Genomic DNA, 19,352 nt, shown 5'->3' on the forward strand with positions numbered 1-19,352 from the left:
CCCCATTGAAGTGAATGGGTCCGCATCCGAGCCGCCAAAACGGCGGCTCGGATGCGGACCCAAACAACGGCCCTGTGCATGAGGCCTTAGCGTCAGTTTCTTTTCTAAAACCTCACTCATTAAATGTGCAGCAACAAAATTCATTTATTTACGTATGATTTTACTAGTGTGACAATGGCGTACCATAAATGCCTTAAGGGGATATTCCCATCCAGGGGCGTAGCTATAGGGGAAGCAGCTGCTTTAGGGCCCTGACCCAGAAGGGGCCCATGCAGGAGGAGGAGGACTAAAAGATTTTGTCTGGGCCCCCTCAACAGTATTACACAATTAAATGATATACAGTGACAGTATAGACCAGCGGTGGCCAACCCGTGGCTCTTGAGCCGCATGCGGCTCTTTGCTTCTTCAAGTGCGGCTCTAGCTGTGGGGCTGGGAAGCAGTCAGGCTGCTCACTCTCCACCCCGTGCTCAGATCTCTTTTCCTGATCGGGCACTTTGCAGCTCCAGCGCACTCTCCACTACTTCCTGATGCACACAGTGTGAGAACGTAGTATCTGGAGACACGCACTATGACCTGACGTTGTGCTCATCAGGTCACAGCGGAGAGTGTGTCAGACTTGCAGAGTAGCAGGTCCCGAGCAGGAGCCCAGTGCCTGGTCAGGAGAGGGAAGAGATTTTTTTAAATTATAGAACTGAGCATGGGGGTCTGATCTGAGCATGGGGGGGGGGGGGGGGGGGTCCTGATCTGAGCATGGGGGTTCAGATTTGAGCATGGGAGGCAGATCTGAGTATGGGGAGCAGATCTGAGCATGGGGGTCTTGTTTGAGCATGGGTTGGACAGGTCTGAGCAAGGGGGGGGGGGATCTGAGCATGGAGGGGAGATCTGAGCATGGAGGGGAGATCTGAGCATGGGGGGGGGGGGGGGATCTAAGCACTGAGGGTCTGACATTGGGGGTCTAATTTGTGTTGTCTGATCCGAGCATTGGGGGTCTTATTTTGGGGGGCTGATTTGGAGGTCTGATGAGGTTTGGGGATCTTATTTTAGGTCAGATGAGGATTAGGGATCTGATTTAGGAGTCTAATATGAGGTCTGATGAAAAATATGTTTTTTCTTTTTTTCTCCGCTAATGAAAAATAAGATTTCTTTTTTTTTTATCAGATCAGATGAAAAATATTTTTTTCTATTATTTTTCTTTGTTAAAACCTAGGTGAATCTTGTAGGGCAAAAATACGATGACTTGTGTGTAAATGTATAGCTTGTGGCTCCTGTAAAAAATGGATGGAACAGCTGCCAGGCCTAGTCCGAGAGAGCGATCTTTACTAGCCACGGGAATGGGGGCTGCATGAAAGGAAGGGGTTGCAAAAAAATTACTGGGGAAGGGGGGCCCCATTCAAAAATTTGCTGTGGGGCCCAGTCATTTCTAGCTACGTCACTGTTCCCATCTCAGACATTGATGTCGCTAGGAAGTGATGGGCTAACTGAAGTCTCCTCCTCTCCTTCTAATATTAAAATAAATGGAGTTTGCAGTGAATTGAGCTAGGAAACAGATAGAGGAGTCATGTTATTCTAGATTAGAAGCTTAACCTTACACAATAAGAGGCATATGTTGAGACGGCTGCTGTATGGATTACTGGAGGTACAGTGCCTGCAATGACATATTAAAGGGGTTGCCTGAGAAAATTAAAAATCTCAGACAAGTCCTGAAATAGCCTTAAAAATCATCTTACACTCACCCCTTTCTCCAGGACTGGTCCAGTCCTCCTGCTGCTTTCTGTTAACAAACTGCAGCTGGACATGTGAGTAAACAGTGTGTGATTGCTGCAGCCAATCACTGTCCTCAGTGGTAGACCAGTGAAGACCGTGATTGGCTGCAGTGGCCATGTGCTATACACCCGTACTTCCCTGCTGCAGTTTGTAAATATGGGATCACTTCCGAGTAGTGGGGGTCCAAGTGCTGGGTCCCCCAAAATACTAAAAATGAAGGGGACACAGTGCTCCTCTAGTCCTATGCCCCTTCACAGGTTTTTCCTGCACAGTGATACTCCTGGCCCATTATGCACAGCTTCATTCATGTGGATGTGGCCTAGCTGCTGCCCCCTGCACAGCTGGTGGCCTGTTTTGCAAGGCAAAAACCTCAAGGGGGATGTAGCAACCAATGCCACCCATGGCAAACAATCAGACTCCTGCTCTCATTTTTGGAGATTCTAAAAACAGCAATCTAATTGCTTCCAATAGTTAACCTCTCCACTTTCCAGTGTCGCTGGTAAGCTGACAGAGAAGCTGCAGGCAAATTGTTTTCATGGTGGCTTCCCTGCCCAAGTCCATCACTACTACTGAAGCATACATTTTTGGGGGTTCACCAAAGGTTAACCTACTCTTCAATATATTCCCAGAGGCATTGGGTCCAGTGACTTTAAGATTGTAGGTCAATAAAAAAATAAATCAGATTCCAACTGCAGTGGATAATTCCTGCATAAATCAGCATGTTAGTGTTAGGCTTCATACACATGACCGCATCCATTTTGCAGTCCACAAATACGTATGCCATATGTTGTTTTTTGGGGGGACCCGTTGACTTCAATAGGCCTGTGGTCCACATTTTGTGGACAAGTTCTATCTTTCTGTGGAACATACCAATAAGGAAAGCACATGATGATCCATTCCGCAATGTCTTATACTTGGCCACAGCAAAAAATGCGGATGAAACAACGATGGATCTGTATTTTCCAGATCCAAAATTTGCAGACCAGAAAATACATATCGTCGAGTCCATGAGTCATTAAAGGGAGTCTTTCACGCAGATTCACCCTATTAACAGTGTTATGTCCACGGCATCCCGCCTATTAAAACTGTGCTTACCGTTTGTTCATTGCTATCATCGTTCTGCAGAAAAACACTTTTAATCCACATGCAAATGAGGCTGTGAAGGTGCCCAGGCCCCTGGGTCATTTTCATACAAAGCCACTCCCCCTCCGCCATGTCTGCCCGCCCTTAGTCTCTGCTCTAACCTCCCTCCTCCCGTCCGTAATCCCGCACATGTGCCGATGACCGCTATATCAGCGCGTGCGCATTGAATGAGCACAGTCGGGCCGGGGCATCACAGTTTACTGTGCGCTAAGGGCGGGCAGACGCGGCGGAGGGGGAGTGGCTTCGTATGAAAATGACCCAGGGGCCTGGGCACCGGCCGTTGTAACGCCGCCCCTGGGCACCTTCACAGCCTCATTTGCATGTGGATTAAAAGTGTTTTTCTGCAGAACGATGATAGCAAGGAACTAACGGTAAGCACAGTTTTAATAGGGGGGATGCCGTGGACATAACACTGTTATTAGGTTAATAGGGTGAATCTGCGTGAAAGACTCCCTTTAGGCAAAAGATAATGACAATATTAATTAAAGTATACTAGACCACCTAAACAACAAGGGTATGTATGTCCTTCAGAGGGACAGAGAGGCCAATCCATTTCTTAGCCTGTGCCATATGTTGTAGGGTCTGAATGTGCAATCATCTGAACAGATCAGGAGGAACTCTCTGAATTAAACACATTGCATTACAGTGTGGGAGGCAGGCTTGGAACAGATGCTGACGGAAATAGCCAATCTATATGCAGAAAGCGCACTGAAAATTCAGCTCTGCAAAACGCTGTTTATTGTGTTTTCAGATCCTTTTGGTTATTACACAGCGTACAGGCTAACTTTCATATTCAAACATTCAGAATAAAACTAAAAGGAGAAGCTTTTTAAGAGACATTCTGGGTAGTGCTCCATTTAGCCAAGTTAGATAGAATGAAATGTAGAACGCCTTGGTCGTAATTTGTGATGACAAAGTAACAAGCCAAAATCTTGACAGCAGAAATAAGCAAAAATGGGACGAATAAATAGGCAGGTGCACCGATCGTCTGTAATATAAGAAGGAAAGTAAACCTAGTGATCCTTGAGTCAAAGGATCCTAATCACATTCCATAAAAAGTAAGACAACTTTTTTGAGTAGGAATGTTGCCATTCGGCAGAGCAGTTAGAGCTATGGATCTAAGGCAGGGGTCAGCAACCTTCGGCACTCCAGATGCTGTAAAACTACAACTCCTAGTATGTACAATTGCTCGGCTATTCCTGTAACTTCCACCTGAAGTAAAAGGAGGATTCTGGGAGTTTTTAGAACAACCGGAGTGCCGGAGGTTGTTGATCCCTTATCTACGGTTTTAGGCTGGCGTCACAAAAGCACCAATTCCTGTCATATGACGGACATCAATCTGACAGGTTTCCAACAGGTTATCTATCATTCTGCCAGACATGGTATGTCGCCGAAACTGCCTGCCGGCAATTGTATGCCAACTGATGGCATTAGTAAGACTGATCAGGATCCTGATCAGTCTTAAAAATGCCTGATAAGTCAGAAAAATGCATTGAAATGCCGGATCCATCTTTCCGGTGTCATCCAGCTAAACGGATCAGGTATTTATTTTTTTCACCTTTTTTTCGGTCAGCGCATGCGCAGACCGGAAGGACGGATCTGGCATTCCGGTATTTTGAATGCCGGATCCGGCACTAGTACATTCCTATAGAAAAAAATGCCGGATGTGGCATTCAGGCAAGTCTTCAGTTTTTTTGGCCGGAGATAAAACCGTAGCATGCTGCGGTTTTATCTTTTGCCTGATCAGTCAAAACGACTGAACTGAAGACATCCTGATGCATCACGAAGGGATTACTCTCCATTCAGAATGCATTAGGATATAACTGATCACTTCTTTTCCGGCACTGAGCCCTTTTGACGGAACTCAGTGCTGAAAAAAAAAAACGCTAGTGTGAAAGTACCCTATAAAACTGAGGCAGAAGTTGGAAATGTTGCTATTCTTTTTTTTTTTTTTTTTTCGACAGAGTTGTTTGGTTACTCATTCGCCCAGTCTGCATGTAAATCAAGGTAAACACTTCCTGCTTTCTACTCCACACTCTCCAACTATAAGGTCTTCTAATTTTGTGTTATAGTCACTCTTTACTTTCGAAAACCCACATCACATCTAAGTGGTAATTAAAACCCTCCCAATGTACAGTATATTATTTAAAGGTGTTGTCCGAGTGTTTTATATTGATGACCTATCCTTGTGATAGGTCATCGTTATCTGAACGGTTCAGTTCTGACTCCGGTGCATGCAGCGGTCTCTTCCTAGGCCATTAAAATCACATTCATCGGTGGCCCATAGAAGTGAATGGGGTTGAGCTGCAATACCAAGCACAGCCACTACTGGAGCAGCGCAAACATCTCAAATAGCTGATTTTGGGGGTTGGGAGTTGAACCCCCACATAAACATACTGAAGACCTATCCTGACAACTACTCGGAAAACTCTTTAATTAAACTACTATTTTGAAGAGAATATATCCATCAGGAGAACAGCCCCTGTTAGCAGAGCTAAATAGAAAAATAACTAATTATGACATCATAAAAGGTCCCAGAGTGTTTCTCAACACACACCTGGAGGACCATTAGTGGTAACAACTTACAAAGTACAGCTTTTAATGGCAAAATTATGGTTTATATTTGGGATACTGTTGTCCCTACCATCATTCTTCGCCTGTACTCCTGTTTCATGTGACTTCGAAACTCTCATTGGAGATGATTCCAGGTTCTGCAGTGGTAACCTTCGTGTCATATACCCAAACATGGGTGATGTTTCCTGTATTTACATACCCAACTGCTTTGAGTACCCAGACAGTTTAACCAAAGTTTGGGGCCCTCCTTGGATCAAATTCCTCAAAGCCAAACCAGAAGAGATGTATACTTTGATTATGGTAGACCCTGATGCTCCAAGCAGGTTCCGGCCAATACAAAGATTCTGGAGACACTGGCTGGTCACTAATATACCAGGTCATGTTCTTCTTAGAGGAAGAGATGTAACAGGGAATATTTTATCTCAATACTCTCGACCAAATTCACAAGCACAGTCAGGATATCACAGATACCAATTCCTGCTCTACATGCAATATCCAGGGTTTTCCCCATCACTTCTCCCTGGAGAAGAACATCTTGATTCTTGGGATGTTAATGCTTTTGTACTACGTTGGATTCCAAGAGATCCAGTCGCTACCACTCAGTTTATGCTCCAACATCCTGACCATTCTCATCTTTGGAATTTTGACTAATATTTAATGTATGGAATCATTATCCATAGTGCAGAATATGCTTCATTCAACAACACCTATTTGCCTTCTCATAAATATTGTCTAAGCCTTCTCTGTGTGAGATAAATCTGGATTATGTACACTTAACAGTCCCACAGTAACATGTTACATTGAAAAGTACTCACTTGCTTATACTAGAACGATCATTACACATCTTAAATATGAACTGCTCATTTTTAATCATTCTAGTTGGAAATAGTAGGTGAAATAGTATATCTGAAGTGTAATAATAGCTTCACATGGAAACATTATGTTATATAACCAGTTAATATTTATTATTCTACGGTTTTATTAGTTCCGTTATGTTATAGCATGAATATTTCAAACAAGTACATCGACCATAGATATTATTCTACAATAATGGCAAGAATATCACTGCTGACTGTTCCATTATTGTTAACAATGCCATGAAGGTTGGAAAACCCCCAACAGAGACTCCCAATTCAAGTACTATAAGAACCCATCTAGAAAAAGAGAGAGAGAGAGAGAGATAGTAATAGGAGTTTACATTAATATACCATTAATGGCCCCCAGCAACTATCAATCCTGCAATGCCTGTCAACAGCGGTTATCTGCAGCTTTTAACAACACAGGAGAAACGTTCTGGAGTGGCTTTGACAGCATTAATTATATTGTAATTATATTGCGTTACTTTTACAATATTTAAAGAGGTTTTCTAGGCGCCACATATCTTCAGCATAGGTCATCAATATCAGATTGGTGGGGGTTTGACAAATGACACCCTCACGGGAACTAGTACCAGGATGGAGCTAGTACTTTGAAAGGAGCTGGAAGCACATTTCCATTCAACGAGTAGTGGTTGGGATGGGTTACTGAAGCTCAGCTCCCATTCATCTAAATGTAAGCTAGAACGGCCACTACACTTTGAATTGTGTTTCTGGTTCTGTTCAAAATGTGAGCCCTGGTGCCGGAGGCTGCAGGGAATAGCAGATCACGAGGGGTGCCGGGCTGGCCCCCTACCAGTCTGATGTTGATGACCTATCCTGAGGATAGATCATCTATATATGAAGCCCAGAAAATTGTGTTAAGGTAGGAGTAACACATGGTAGATAAGGTGATCGGTGGGAGTTTGAGACCCCGCACCTCGGGCCAATCAGCTGTTTTAAGAGGAGATGGCACTTCATGCGAGCGCTACTTCCACTTTGTTAGACTGCCCGTTGTCTCGGAAGCTGAGCGAAAAGATTCTACAGAATCAATTTATCCAATTAGCAGGGCTTCTTCATTTGCATAAAACAAATTGATTCTAACAGTCCTGCTGATTGGACAAATCGATCCTGTAGAATCTTTTCACTTATCTCTAAGCCAGTTTAATTACAAGTACTCGCACTTGAATGGAGCAGTGGCTTGTAATTACACTATACCACCGCTACAGGGGACACTATGTGTAGGGTAATGAAGAGGAAGCAGCGCTCGCATGGACAGCTAATCGGAGGGGGTGCCAGGTGTTAGACCCCCACCGATCAGATATTAAGGACCTATTCTGAGAATAGGTCATCAATATAAAACCCCTGCACAACCCCTTTAAGGTAGGAGTATACATTTCTTGCAGTACTGTCTCCGACTGAAAATCCGTTCTATACATTTGAATATAATTATTGCTGCAGCTCACGTAGGCAACAGTAACAGAAATCTCTGTAACAGATCTGCCCCGTGTGCACTCAGCCTTACAGGTAAACTGCCGCTAAGCACAACTAAACAAATCGGAAAATCACAGAAACATTTCTTTTCAAACCTTATGTCATTTCCTGATCAATGTATGTACACAGCACGGGTAAGATAAAATTACATGGAGCGCTGACTCACGGACACCGCGCGTGCGCCGTCAGGGGTAAGAAGATCTGACAGTCTTTTCTCCTTACCCTCACACTGCGCACGCGCATATTGTTAAATCTTCTTACCCTCACAAGGGTTAGGGTTTAGGGTTATGCCCCCCAATATGCTGCACCCACGACCCACTCCCCAGATGGCTCATAGTGCTGGGAGCAAAAGGAGATTTCACAATCTGCGCGTGCGCAGTGTGAGGGTAAGGAGAAAAGACCGTCAGATCTCCTTGCCCCTGACGGCGCACGCGCAGTGTCTGTGAGTCAGAGCTTTGTGTAATTTTATCTTACCCATGCCGTGGTAGTGCGCTTGCGATGAGGTGCACAACCCCGGAAGTTGAGGCGCACACCCGCAGAAGTCACGAGGGGTAAGGTATTTTCACGAAGTAAGGATTTTTGTCAGAACACCGGCCCCGTCAGAGCACTCCCATTACATGTGAGTACAGCGGGCCCCCCGCCGGGCCCGGTCGCTGTCGCACCCTCTGCGACCGTGAACATTACACCCCTGCACCTGCATCTACAATAACGGGATTACGCTTCTATTTCTGTCTCATTCGTAATGTGGATTACAAACCAAAAACATGATTGCTACTAAAAAACAGCCCTTTTAATGCAGACCATAACAACAAAATCCTACACATAAGGTGTAACATTTTTATCTCAAACTGTGCTAACAACTTTATTCCACCGTCACATGGAGTATCACAAGCGGATGCAGTATGCTATTAATCAGATTTTCTGCACTGCCTGTGAAAAAATGGTCATCAAAGTGTTATTTCTAAATCATTCACTTTTTATTAAGGAAAAGAAAGGTAGAAAGACACCAAATTTTCTTCTGCTAAGCACCTGGAATTGGTCCGAGTAGAGACAGGGTGTGTAATGAAGGTGTCACCTGTGTCTGGATGTTGGATAACAATACAGTGGGAGCTGCTTGTGCTCCTCATTGGATCAAACGATCCTCTCTACTGGTGCAATGTTTGGCCCGTCAGGAGCCCCGACAAGCCTAGTTGTGACAGAAAGTTTGAGAGAAGTTCTGGGGAAAGACTACACAGCTCCAGACACTGTGTAGCGTATGTACCTGGTTACTGTAATGCTGCCTACCTGTTTCCAATTAGCTGATTGGCAGAGGTCTGACGCTCGGCACCCCTCTGATATTGATGACCTACCCTAGGGTTCTGTCATCAACTGTTAAATATTGGACAATCCCTTCAATGTTTCTTATACACAGCTCAAGATCCTTAACATAGAGTAAAATGATAAAGTTATAGCTTCTTTGAGCTACCACTAGGGGGAGCTTAGGAGCGAACTGCAAACTGGTTAGAGGTATTCCACACAGAACATGTTAGATCAGTAGGGGGTTCAACAACAGGACTGCACATGCCCAACTGTCGCAGTGCACATGCCCAACTGTCGCTCCATTCATTGTGAGTCCCATACTCCAACCGATTTAACAGTGATCATTTGGACCGGAATACCCCTTTAACATATATAACACAATAGTATAACAATATGTAGTAAGCTTTACGGCAGTCAAAGTTTTATTCTGTTAATTTGAAGTGCAACACAAGCTCACAGAAAGTGTATGCAAGATGGAGAGACCTGATCTCAGGACCCCTGACTGACAACCAAGTTACATCCTTCAACATCAGTATCTGACTTCACTGATGGGGGGGGGGGGGGGGGGGAGAATGGATGTGAAGCCCCAAAGCCATATTGAAAAATCTAATGGAGTCTACTTTTGCGCCCCAAAATGTCAAGCGTATGTGTCATAGGATCCTTACACAGATAGCCGTTGCTTGAATTTAGTTAGATAAATAGCTATTGTGGTTCCAAAAATGAAGGGTTGAAGAAAACCTTCTAGTTTCACACTAGCAGGCTTTCCTGGCCACGAACAGCGTTCCGGATCCATCACTGTTGGAAACTCCCGGAATGCCATCTGGCACCATTAAAGGGGTTCTGCAGTTTGTTTAAACTGATGATCTATCCTCTGGATAGATCATCAGCATATGATCGGCGGGGGTCCGACACCCTGGACCCCCGCCAATCAGCTGTTTGAGAAGGCAGCGGTGCTCCAGCAGCGCCGCGGACTTCTCACTGTTTACCTCTGGCCCAGTGACGTCACGACTAGTATCAACTGGCCTGAGCGGGGCTAAGCTCCATTCAAGTGAACAGAGCTTAGCCGCGCCCAGGCCAGTTGATACTATCCGTGACGTCACTGGGCCTGCGGTAAACAGTGAGAAGGCCGCGGCGCTGCTGGAGCGCCACTGCCTTCTCAAACAGCTGATTGGCGGGGGCCCCGGGTGTCGGACCCCCGCCGGTCAGATATTGATGATCTATCCAGAGGATAGATCATCAGTTTAAACAAACTACAGAACCCCTTTAACTATAATGGGGTCTGGCGGAGATCCGGCCGCAATCTGGCGAATATGCCGAGAATCAGCCGGATAAATACCGCTGTGCGCAGCAGTTTTTGATCAGCCAATTCCTGGAATTCTATGCTGGGACAGCCTGCCGGAAGCCTGTGCCACTAGTGCGAAACTAACCTAACTAAATTGACTTGAGTGCCTCTGACCTCTTACTGGCATGCTAATCCAGGCACTCATGAATGTATTCCTTAGAAATATCAACTTTTATCAAGTCGTTTTATCTAATACGCATCTTTCTGGTAAAATAACCTGAAGCAAAAATGTACAGCAATTAGTCAGAAAAAACTGTTCTAGGACAAGTATGCTGAATGCTACAAGCTACATACACAAGAAATAGTCTAGTAATATATGGACTGTCAATGCCATGGGCCAAAAAACTGGTTTAAAAATTTGCTAATTTTTGTGCGAACCCTGCTTGGGGGGGGGGGGGGGTTTGTGTCCTACTTGCAGTTTTCCAAAACATGAGTAGTACAGGGCTGGGCCTAAGCACATTTATTATAATCAAAGCCAGGAAACTGGAATGGATTGTACCGGAAATCTTCTCTAGCTCCCTCACTGACGTAGATTTCAGTCCTGGTACACAAACTTGCAGAGATGCACCACAAGTTAATGGGCCTAGGGTGCAATACCAAGCACATCCATTATCCACCAGACAGCGCTGTGCTAAGTAAGTTGTAAGGAGGCTGCAGCACCACTCACTGGAGCACCTTCGCTTCTTCCAACAGCTATTCGGGTGGGGCGCCAGAAGTTGGACTCTCATTGATAAGATACTCATAACCTATCCCGAGAATAAGTAATCAGTATTAAACACTCTGAAAACCCCTTTAACACTGTCTCAGCTCATCCCAAAAGTCCTCTAGCCTTCAATTGAGAAGACTATGCTCAAGAGGAAGGTCTCGGGATAGGACAGGCCATCAATACCACACTGGTGTGGGTCTGAATCTCGGCACCTTCCAATCAGCTATTTGAAGAAGCCACAATGTTCATGCGAGCCCTGCAGCCTCTTCATCTTTTACACTACCATCTATGGTGGTGCAGAGGATTGTTATTCTAAGGATCAAGTAAACAATATAAAGCTGCCATCCCCTGTACTGTCACTGCTAAGTAGACAATGTGCAGGTAGATGGCCTGATGTTAACAATGAAGAGTCAACGGCACTCACATAAGGGCCGAGCCCTGTCAAACATCTGATCGTCAGGAGTGCTGAAAGTTGCACCTCCACCAATCTGACATTAGGGGTGGTGACAGGCCCTCTCTATAAATTGTAATTCCTAAATTAACCAATGTAATTCTTCAAGGTATGGAAATCTGTATCGCAATAAGTCTACAACATCACCTGGACCATTTGAATACCTACTGTACATCCTCCATTTAAATAAAATATAAGCCAGTATCTAAATCTGCAGTTCGAGCAGATTTGGTTCATTGGGACTCTGTTTATTCTGGGTGCTTCAAATAGGGTTGCCCAACCCTTTTCATACAAGTAAGAAAACTATAGCACTTCAAAGTAGATGCAAAGTTCAGTAGATTTATTATAATTCAGGGCAAAATAATATGTGACGTTTCGGTCAAGTAGTGACCTATTTCAAACACTACTTGCCAGAGAAGACGTGAGATGGAAGATGATGACGCTATGAATAATGGGACCTCACAGTGGGACTTGAGCGCATACTACTGTGAAGTCCCACTATTCATAACAGCATCATCTTCTATCTCGCTTCTTCTCTGGAAAATAGTGTTTGAAAAAGGTCACTACTTTTCTGAAACGTCACATGTTATTTTGCTATCAATTATAATAAATCTACTGAACGTTGCATCAACTTCGGAGTGCTATAGTTTTCTTGCTATTATCTGAATCTTATTATCTGTAAAAAATATGGAACTTGCTTTATAGTCTACTAGCAGAAGGACCCGGCTTCGCACCGGTATATTTAATTTAATGTTTGTGTGTGTCGTTAAAAGATATTGACAGTATCCCCCTTAGCAGGGACCTCTACAGTACCCAGCCCCTTTAACAGTGAACTCCACAGTCCCCCACCCCTTAACACTGACCCCCCCCCACACACAGTGCTCCGCCACTTTAAAATGGGACCTCCATAGCAGCCCATCCCCTTAACTTTGACCTTCACAGCAGCCCGCCCCTTTAAAGGGCTTCTGTCACCCCACTAAACCGTTTTTTTTTTGTTTACTAATAATCCCTATACTGCGAGCTCCCTATACACAAGTTAAATAATCATTTTGGTTCAGTAGAATTTGATAAAAAGCTATTTTAAAAATATGTAAATTACCTTGCTACCAGCAAGTAGGGCGGCTACTTGCTGGTAGCAGCCGCATCCTCCGATCCTAATGACGCCCCCTCCGCATTGTGATTGACAGGGCCAGGGAACGGAATCGTTCTCTGCTGGCCCTGTTTGAATTCAAAATATCGCGCCTGCGCCGTACCTGTCTTTAATCGGCGCAGGCGCACTGAGAGGCGACCGCTCTCTCGGCCGCTCCATCCTCAATGCGCCTGCGCCGATGACGTCACATCTACACCCGGCGCAGGCGCATTGAGGATGGAGCGGCCGCCTCTCAGTGCGCCTGCGCCGATTAAAGACAGGTACGGCGCAGGCGCGGTATTTTGAATTCAAACAGGGCCAGCAGAGAACGACCCCGTTCCCTGGCCCTGTCAATCACACAGCGGAGGGGGCGTCATTATGAGAGGAGGATGCGGCTGCTACCAGCAAGTAGCCTCCCTACTTGCTGGTAGAAAGGTAATTTACATATTATAAAAATAGCTTTTTAACAAAATCTACAGAACCAAAATGAATATTTAGCTTATATATAGGGAGCTCGCAGTGTAGGGATTATTATTAACCAAAAAAAACAAAAAAAAAAATGGTTTAGTGGACTGACAGAAGCCCTTTAACAGTGACCTCCACAGCGGCCTGCCCCCTTAAAGGGGTTGTCCAGGTTCAGAGCTGAACCTGGACATACCTCAATTTTCACCCCGGCAGCCCCCCTGACATGAGCATCGGAGCAGTTCATGCTCCGATGCTCTCCTTTGCCCTGCGCTAAATTGCACAGGGCAAAGGCATTTTTCTGAGTTCCGGTGACGTACCGGGGCTCTCTATGGGGCTGACAGGAAGCCCGGTGACGTCACCGGCACTGATGGGCGGGATTTGGCTCTGCCCTAGCCAGTAAAACAGCTAGGACAGAGCTAAAGCCCGCCCCTCAGAGCCGGTGACGTCACCGAACACACCGCTGGGCGGAAGTTACCGCCCGGCAGTGTGTTATTGAAAACACAAGAGCCCGTGCCCTGCGCGATCTAGCGCAGGGCACGGGAGCGCATTGGAGCATGAGATGCTCCGATGCTAGGCTCAGGGGGGCTGCCGGGGTGAAAATAAGGGTATGTCAGGGTTCAGCTCTGAACCCGGACAACCCCTTTAACAGTAACATCCACAGTGAACGCCTCTTTAACAGTGACCTCTACAGTGCTCGCCCCTTTAACAGTGACCTCTACAGCGCCCTGCCCATTTAATGTTAGAACTACACGACAACATGTGTCGTGCAACATTTTGTCTCAACAATTTTTATAATGATAGGCTATGGTGTCACACTGCGACATGCGACATGCTGCGACTGCGATACAACATTTGAAAAAAATCCATTCAAGATGAATTTTTCTGCGACTGTCGCGTCGCAGCATGTCACATGTCGCAGTGCAACACCATAGACTATCATTATAAGAATTGTCGCGCAACACATGTAGCAGTGTAGTTGTACCCTATAGCCTAAAGCTGACCTACAGCAGTGAAGAAAAATAGCTGGGTTGTTATGGAAACCTGGAGTAAAACTGTGTTTATGTGGAGATTAATGGCCTGCGAGCTTCTATTGGCTGATAAGGGACATGTGACCGTTTGTATGGCAGTTGGGATATGAAGAGAAAGACTTGCAGGCTTGTATAGGCTAATGCAGGTTAGCAATGTTTTTTGGGAATATCTCAGGAACGGTACGTTCTAGAGAGCTGTGGCCCCCACAAGATTTCTTTCCAGGTAGCAAGGGATGTGTATACCAAGTTTAGTTGAAATCGATGGTTGCGTTCTTGAGTGATCACGGAACATACATACACACATATATACGTTCTTCTTTATACATTATGAGGGATCGCTCTCTCTCTCAGGGGGTCGCAATCCCAGACTTCCTCGCAGACAACAGGATTTAATGTCCAAACTGGTGCTTTATTTTGACACTTCAGCACCCACATAAACATCAAATAAACACCTGCCCATCTAGGCACTTCCACTTAGGGCACTGCCCTAAGGCTCCAAGCCTTAGCAGGTCTGCTCATCAGACACAAGTCCAGACAGGGAAAAGATCAGCCTTCACATAGCCTCGTGGCCCCTCAGCCCTCCTGTCTGAAACCATTCAGCACCCTTGGGGGGAGATGGTCCAGAAGTTCTCCCGACTCTGACCGTGCGACCCTCTTTCCCTAGGCGTCGATGGGCCCCCCAAACTTTAGGCTTTACAAAGCCTCGTGGCCCCTCAGCCCTCCTGGCTGAGACCACACAGAGCCTCTGTAGATCTCTGTTTCCAATTTTTCTCTCCCAGACTGACACACAGAGGGCTGGTTTTATCCCTCATTGATTACAGCAGGCCTCACCTGCGATGACCTGAGGTAAAAGACAATACCCGGACTGGAATGGTGTGGACTGGCAGATCCCACTACCAAACCTATCCACCAGTCCAAATAAAATCCAGCCCAGAACAAAATGTAAACAAAACTGTTTCAGAAAACTACACTTTGATGAAAACCCTGCAGCTCTCTGGATTTTATTTACAGTATATCACCCCGCTGAGGTATCTGGATGGGATATACACACCTTCCAGCAGTTATACCGTACACATCACTACAATATATAGATGGTACATTAAATATATAGATGGTACATTAAATATATACAGTAATATGAGGTAGACAAGGTCTGATGCATTCCCACTCATGTTCCATACAAGTCTTTTTTTCTATTGTGATTGACAAGAGTGGCCTTCAAACACTGACAAGATATTCTCTGCCACATGATATTTCCAAGCTCTTCTATGAGTCACAAATGACAAATCAGTTAACAAATACATGAATTTTCCAGATTAGATCTTAAACCCTATTCTAATTAACATCTCCATTATAATTAATAAGGAAGCGTTCCACTTTCCACTTATTCAGGAAAAAGATAAGAACTATGGCGTTAGTAATACGTTTCCGACTTCTAACTCCATTATGTTTTTAAGGTTAGTAAAGCATTTTGAAGTAATCTTGCGCTGCAGCTTGCTTACAGTGTAAGGGCTTCTGTCTCCATTACATTGTGGGGCAGATTTAACATGTAAATAGGGCAAAGCTAATTCAGAAGGTCTAAAACAGCACCAGATATATCATAGTGGCTCATGTTGGATGATAAGTCTGCTGCACCATTGCACTGCTGAGGAGTCTTGTCCTCTTACTGAGGAGGAGTCTGATGAGGAGTCTTCTAAGGAAGGCCTTTTCGTATACCATAATAAAGGTCTCCATCCTATACTTAAAAAGTGGAACTAACAATCACGTGCATACACACTAAATGCAAAAATTAACTACCATAAAAATATGGTCTATATGCAGTTTTAATTTAAATTGTAGCGGTCGTATCAGTTTATTTTTAATATTGTATAGGGACAGGGATCTTAAACAATTTTGTTATATACTTTATTAAAGAGAGAGGGTGTGAGGAGCAGTGCTGCGTGTTGTTAAAAAGTGTCTTCAGTCTTTGGTGTTCTACTGAGCCCTGAAGACACCTGATATGGACACAGATAGTTAGGGCACAGTCAGGGACTGGGGTAGTGACAAAAGGAAGCACACAGGTATCTTCAGCGCTCAGTAGAACTGAAGACAGACTCAGCAACACATAGGCTACTTTCACACTAGCGTTCGGGCGGATCCGTTCTGAACGGATCCGCTCATAATAATGCAGACGGAGGCTCCGTTCAGAACGGATCCGTCTGCATTATTTTTAGCATATAACAGCTAAGTGTGGAAATAGCCTCGTACGGATCCGTCCAGACTTTCAATGTAAAGTCAATGGGGGACGGATCCGCTTGAAGATTGAGCCACATTGTGGCATCTTCAAACGGATCCGTCCCCATTGACTTACCTTGTAAGTCTGGACGGATCCGCACGGATCCGCACGCCTCCGCACGGCCAGGCGGACACCCGAACGCTGCAAGCAGCGTTCAGCTGTCCGCCTGTCCGTGCGGAGGCGAGCGGAGCGGAGGCTGAACGCCACCAGACTGATGCAGTCTGAGCGGATCCGCTCCATTCAGACTGCATCAGGGCTGGACGGCTGCGTTCGGGTCCGCTCGTGAGCTCCTTCAAACGGAGCTCACGAGCGGACCGACGAACGCTAGTGTGAAAGTAGCCTAAGAACTTTGCTAAGAAGACTCTTACACCATGTTTTCTAGAACAAAGAGATATCTTTCCCTAATGAAGTACATTTCGAAAATGTTTAACATCCCTCTCCCTACACTATATTAAAAATCAACTAAAACCACAGTTACATGTTAATGTATCTTCTGCATCGTACTTACAAATTCTATTTTTAATAACCCACCACTTACACCTCTGGAAAGCCGTGTCCTAAGGTTGGCGTAGAGACATGACCAGTAACACAGCAGAACAAGATGCTTTTCTGCAGTGTTTAGAAGAGGATATTGTTTAACAGATTTCTGCAGCTCAAAATACGTGATCCAAATGTGAGCTCATATTCAGAAGGCTGCTGCTGGAGCGAGAAAACCAAGTTCTTCGTCCTACGCTTCTGTTCTCATAGAGGCAACATTGGGAAAAAATGACGCCGCAACAATAATAGGCAGTGCTGGCTGAGGGCTTATATGGAGAAGTATTCTCTAACTTTACATTATTCATATACAGTCATTTTACTTGTAAATGGGATATACATTTGCAGCTATTTATGCTGTGAACAGCTTAATTCAGCATTTTAACATTGAAACACAATGTAATAAAATATCTCCAGGAAGGATATGCAGCAAATGGATGAAGATTTGTAAAATTCCTACTTACAATTTGCTTAGTATCTATATGCATATGTACAGCAGAACGCGGTTTATATTCCTATATTGTATATACTAAGTGCAGAATGATATCTCCCTGATATGACGTGATACTATCTCCCCATTTGCATCCGTATATATCCATCATTAGGGTTTTAATTAATAATAAACTTAAAGGAGTTTTCTGAGATTTTGTTACTGAGGACCTATTCTCAGGATAGGCCACCAGTATCTGATCGGTAAGGGTCAGACGCCCAGGACCCCCACTGATGAGCTGTTTGAGAAGGAAGCAGCACTCTTGTGAGCAGCTTGGCCTTTTCTATGCTTTATTGAAGGGGCTCCATAGGGTACGGGTCCCTGTTCTCATATTCTATGGATAGGGGATAACTTTACATAACTGGAATACCCTTTTAGGCAGCTGCGGGCAAGGCTAAAAAGATCACTGGGGGCATCAAGTGGGGCAGAGATTCATATAATAAGAACATAAGGGGAGCTTTATCAAATTGGCGTGAAGTAGAACTGGCTTAGTTGCCCATAGCAACCAATCAGATTCCACCTTTCATTTTCCAAAGGAGCTGTCAAAAATGAAAGGCGGAATCTAATTGGTTGCTATGGGCAACAAAGCTAGTTCTACTTTACACCAGTTTGATAAATCTCACCCACTGTGCCTGATCGATGATGCCCAAAATATCCTGGTCATTAAGAGGTAATAAGTTAATCATGTCAGCAAACACACTGGGTAGTAGGAAACTCAGTAACAAATTGGGTCTATTAGAGAATGCATGTACGCCAAACCTGTAGCATTTTGAAAAGAATGCTGAAGCAGACAAGGTACTAATAAATGACAACAAGCTGTGTTTGTTTGCCGTTGTTGTCAGTACTCCTTTAGGCTATATTCACACTTGTCAGTTTTGGTGTGATTGTCTAGATATAATACATAAATATTTCACTATATATACGTATATACGTATATATACGTGAAACACACTCCGAGCGGGAGAATTAATTCCCATAGTGAACTCTGCTCCTTTGACCAGGCCACACAGTATTATAATGGTTGATTTTGTTCAGAGGCGCACATAGAAATCACTGGGCCCCAAAGCAAGAATACGTTTAAGGTCTGCAGTATCAAATGCTGCAGAGAGATCCAGCAGAATCAGTAGAGAATAGTCACCATTTCTTTTTGCTGTTAGACACTTTAGTAAGGGGTTTCTGTCGAGTTAAGAGGGCGAAAGGCGAGAGAATTTGCATAGAGATAGCTTATTAAACGAGAGTAGACAAGACGTTCAAGGAGTTTAGAGATGAAGGGGAGGTTAGAAACAGGTCGGTAGTTAGCAGCACAGTTCGGGTCAAGAGATGGTTTCTTTAGTAGTGGGGGTATAATAGAGTGTTAAAAATTGCAGTTAGGTGAGTGATGACCCAGGACAGGGACAGGAGGAGGTGTGATGGAATAGGATCACTGCTACAGGTCGTGGGTCGAGAAGAAGAGAGAAGCCGGAAGACTTCTTCCTCTGTTATAGGGTCAAAAGAGGAGAGAGAGCATGTGGAGGAATTGGAGGGGGGAGGATTGAAATTATTTGGGGACTGGGAGATTATTTCCTGCTGGATACTGCCAATCTTGTCCCTGAAGTAAGTGGCCATGCCATCAGCGCAGAGGTCAGTGACAGGTTGTGGAACTTTAGGGCTTAGAAGGGAATGAAAAGTGTCAAAGAGTTGTTTTGGGTTATTTGAGAGTGAGGAGATGAGAGAGGTGAAGTACTTTTGTTTGGCAATGTTGAGAGCCGAATTGTATGTTTTGAGCATAAATTTATAATGGAGGAAGTCTGCTGATATTCGCGAT

At 44.7% G+C, this 19,352-nt stretch overlaps 2 protein-coding genes across 6 annotated transcripts in view; one reads left to right on the forward strand and one right to left on the reverse strand.

Moving 5' to 3' along the window:
* The window catches only part of CDKL5 (cyclin dependent kinase like 5), a 402,014-nt gene that overhangs the window by 280,623 nt on the left and 102,039 nt on the right, over positions 1-19,352 (reverse strand). The gene's annotated exons all lie outside the window — the stretch shown is intronic.
* Positions 5,509-6,132, forward strand: LOC122931729 (phosphatidylethanolamine-binding protein 4-like). Its single transcript, XM_044285798.1, has one exon. The coding sequence runs from the start codon at positions 5,509-5,511 to the stop codon at positions 6,130-6,132; it is 624 nt and encodes a 207-aa protein (XP_044141733.1).

The sequence above is a fragment of the Bufo gargarizans genome, chromosome 3 (assembly GCF_014858855.1).
Source record: "Bufo gargarizans isolate SCDJY-AF-19 chromosome 3, ASM1485885v1, whole genome shotgun sequence".
Lineage (NCBI taxonomy): Eukaryota > Metazoa > Chordata > Amphibia > Anura > Bufonidae > Bufo > Bufo gargarizans.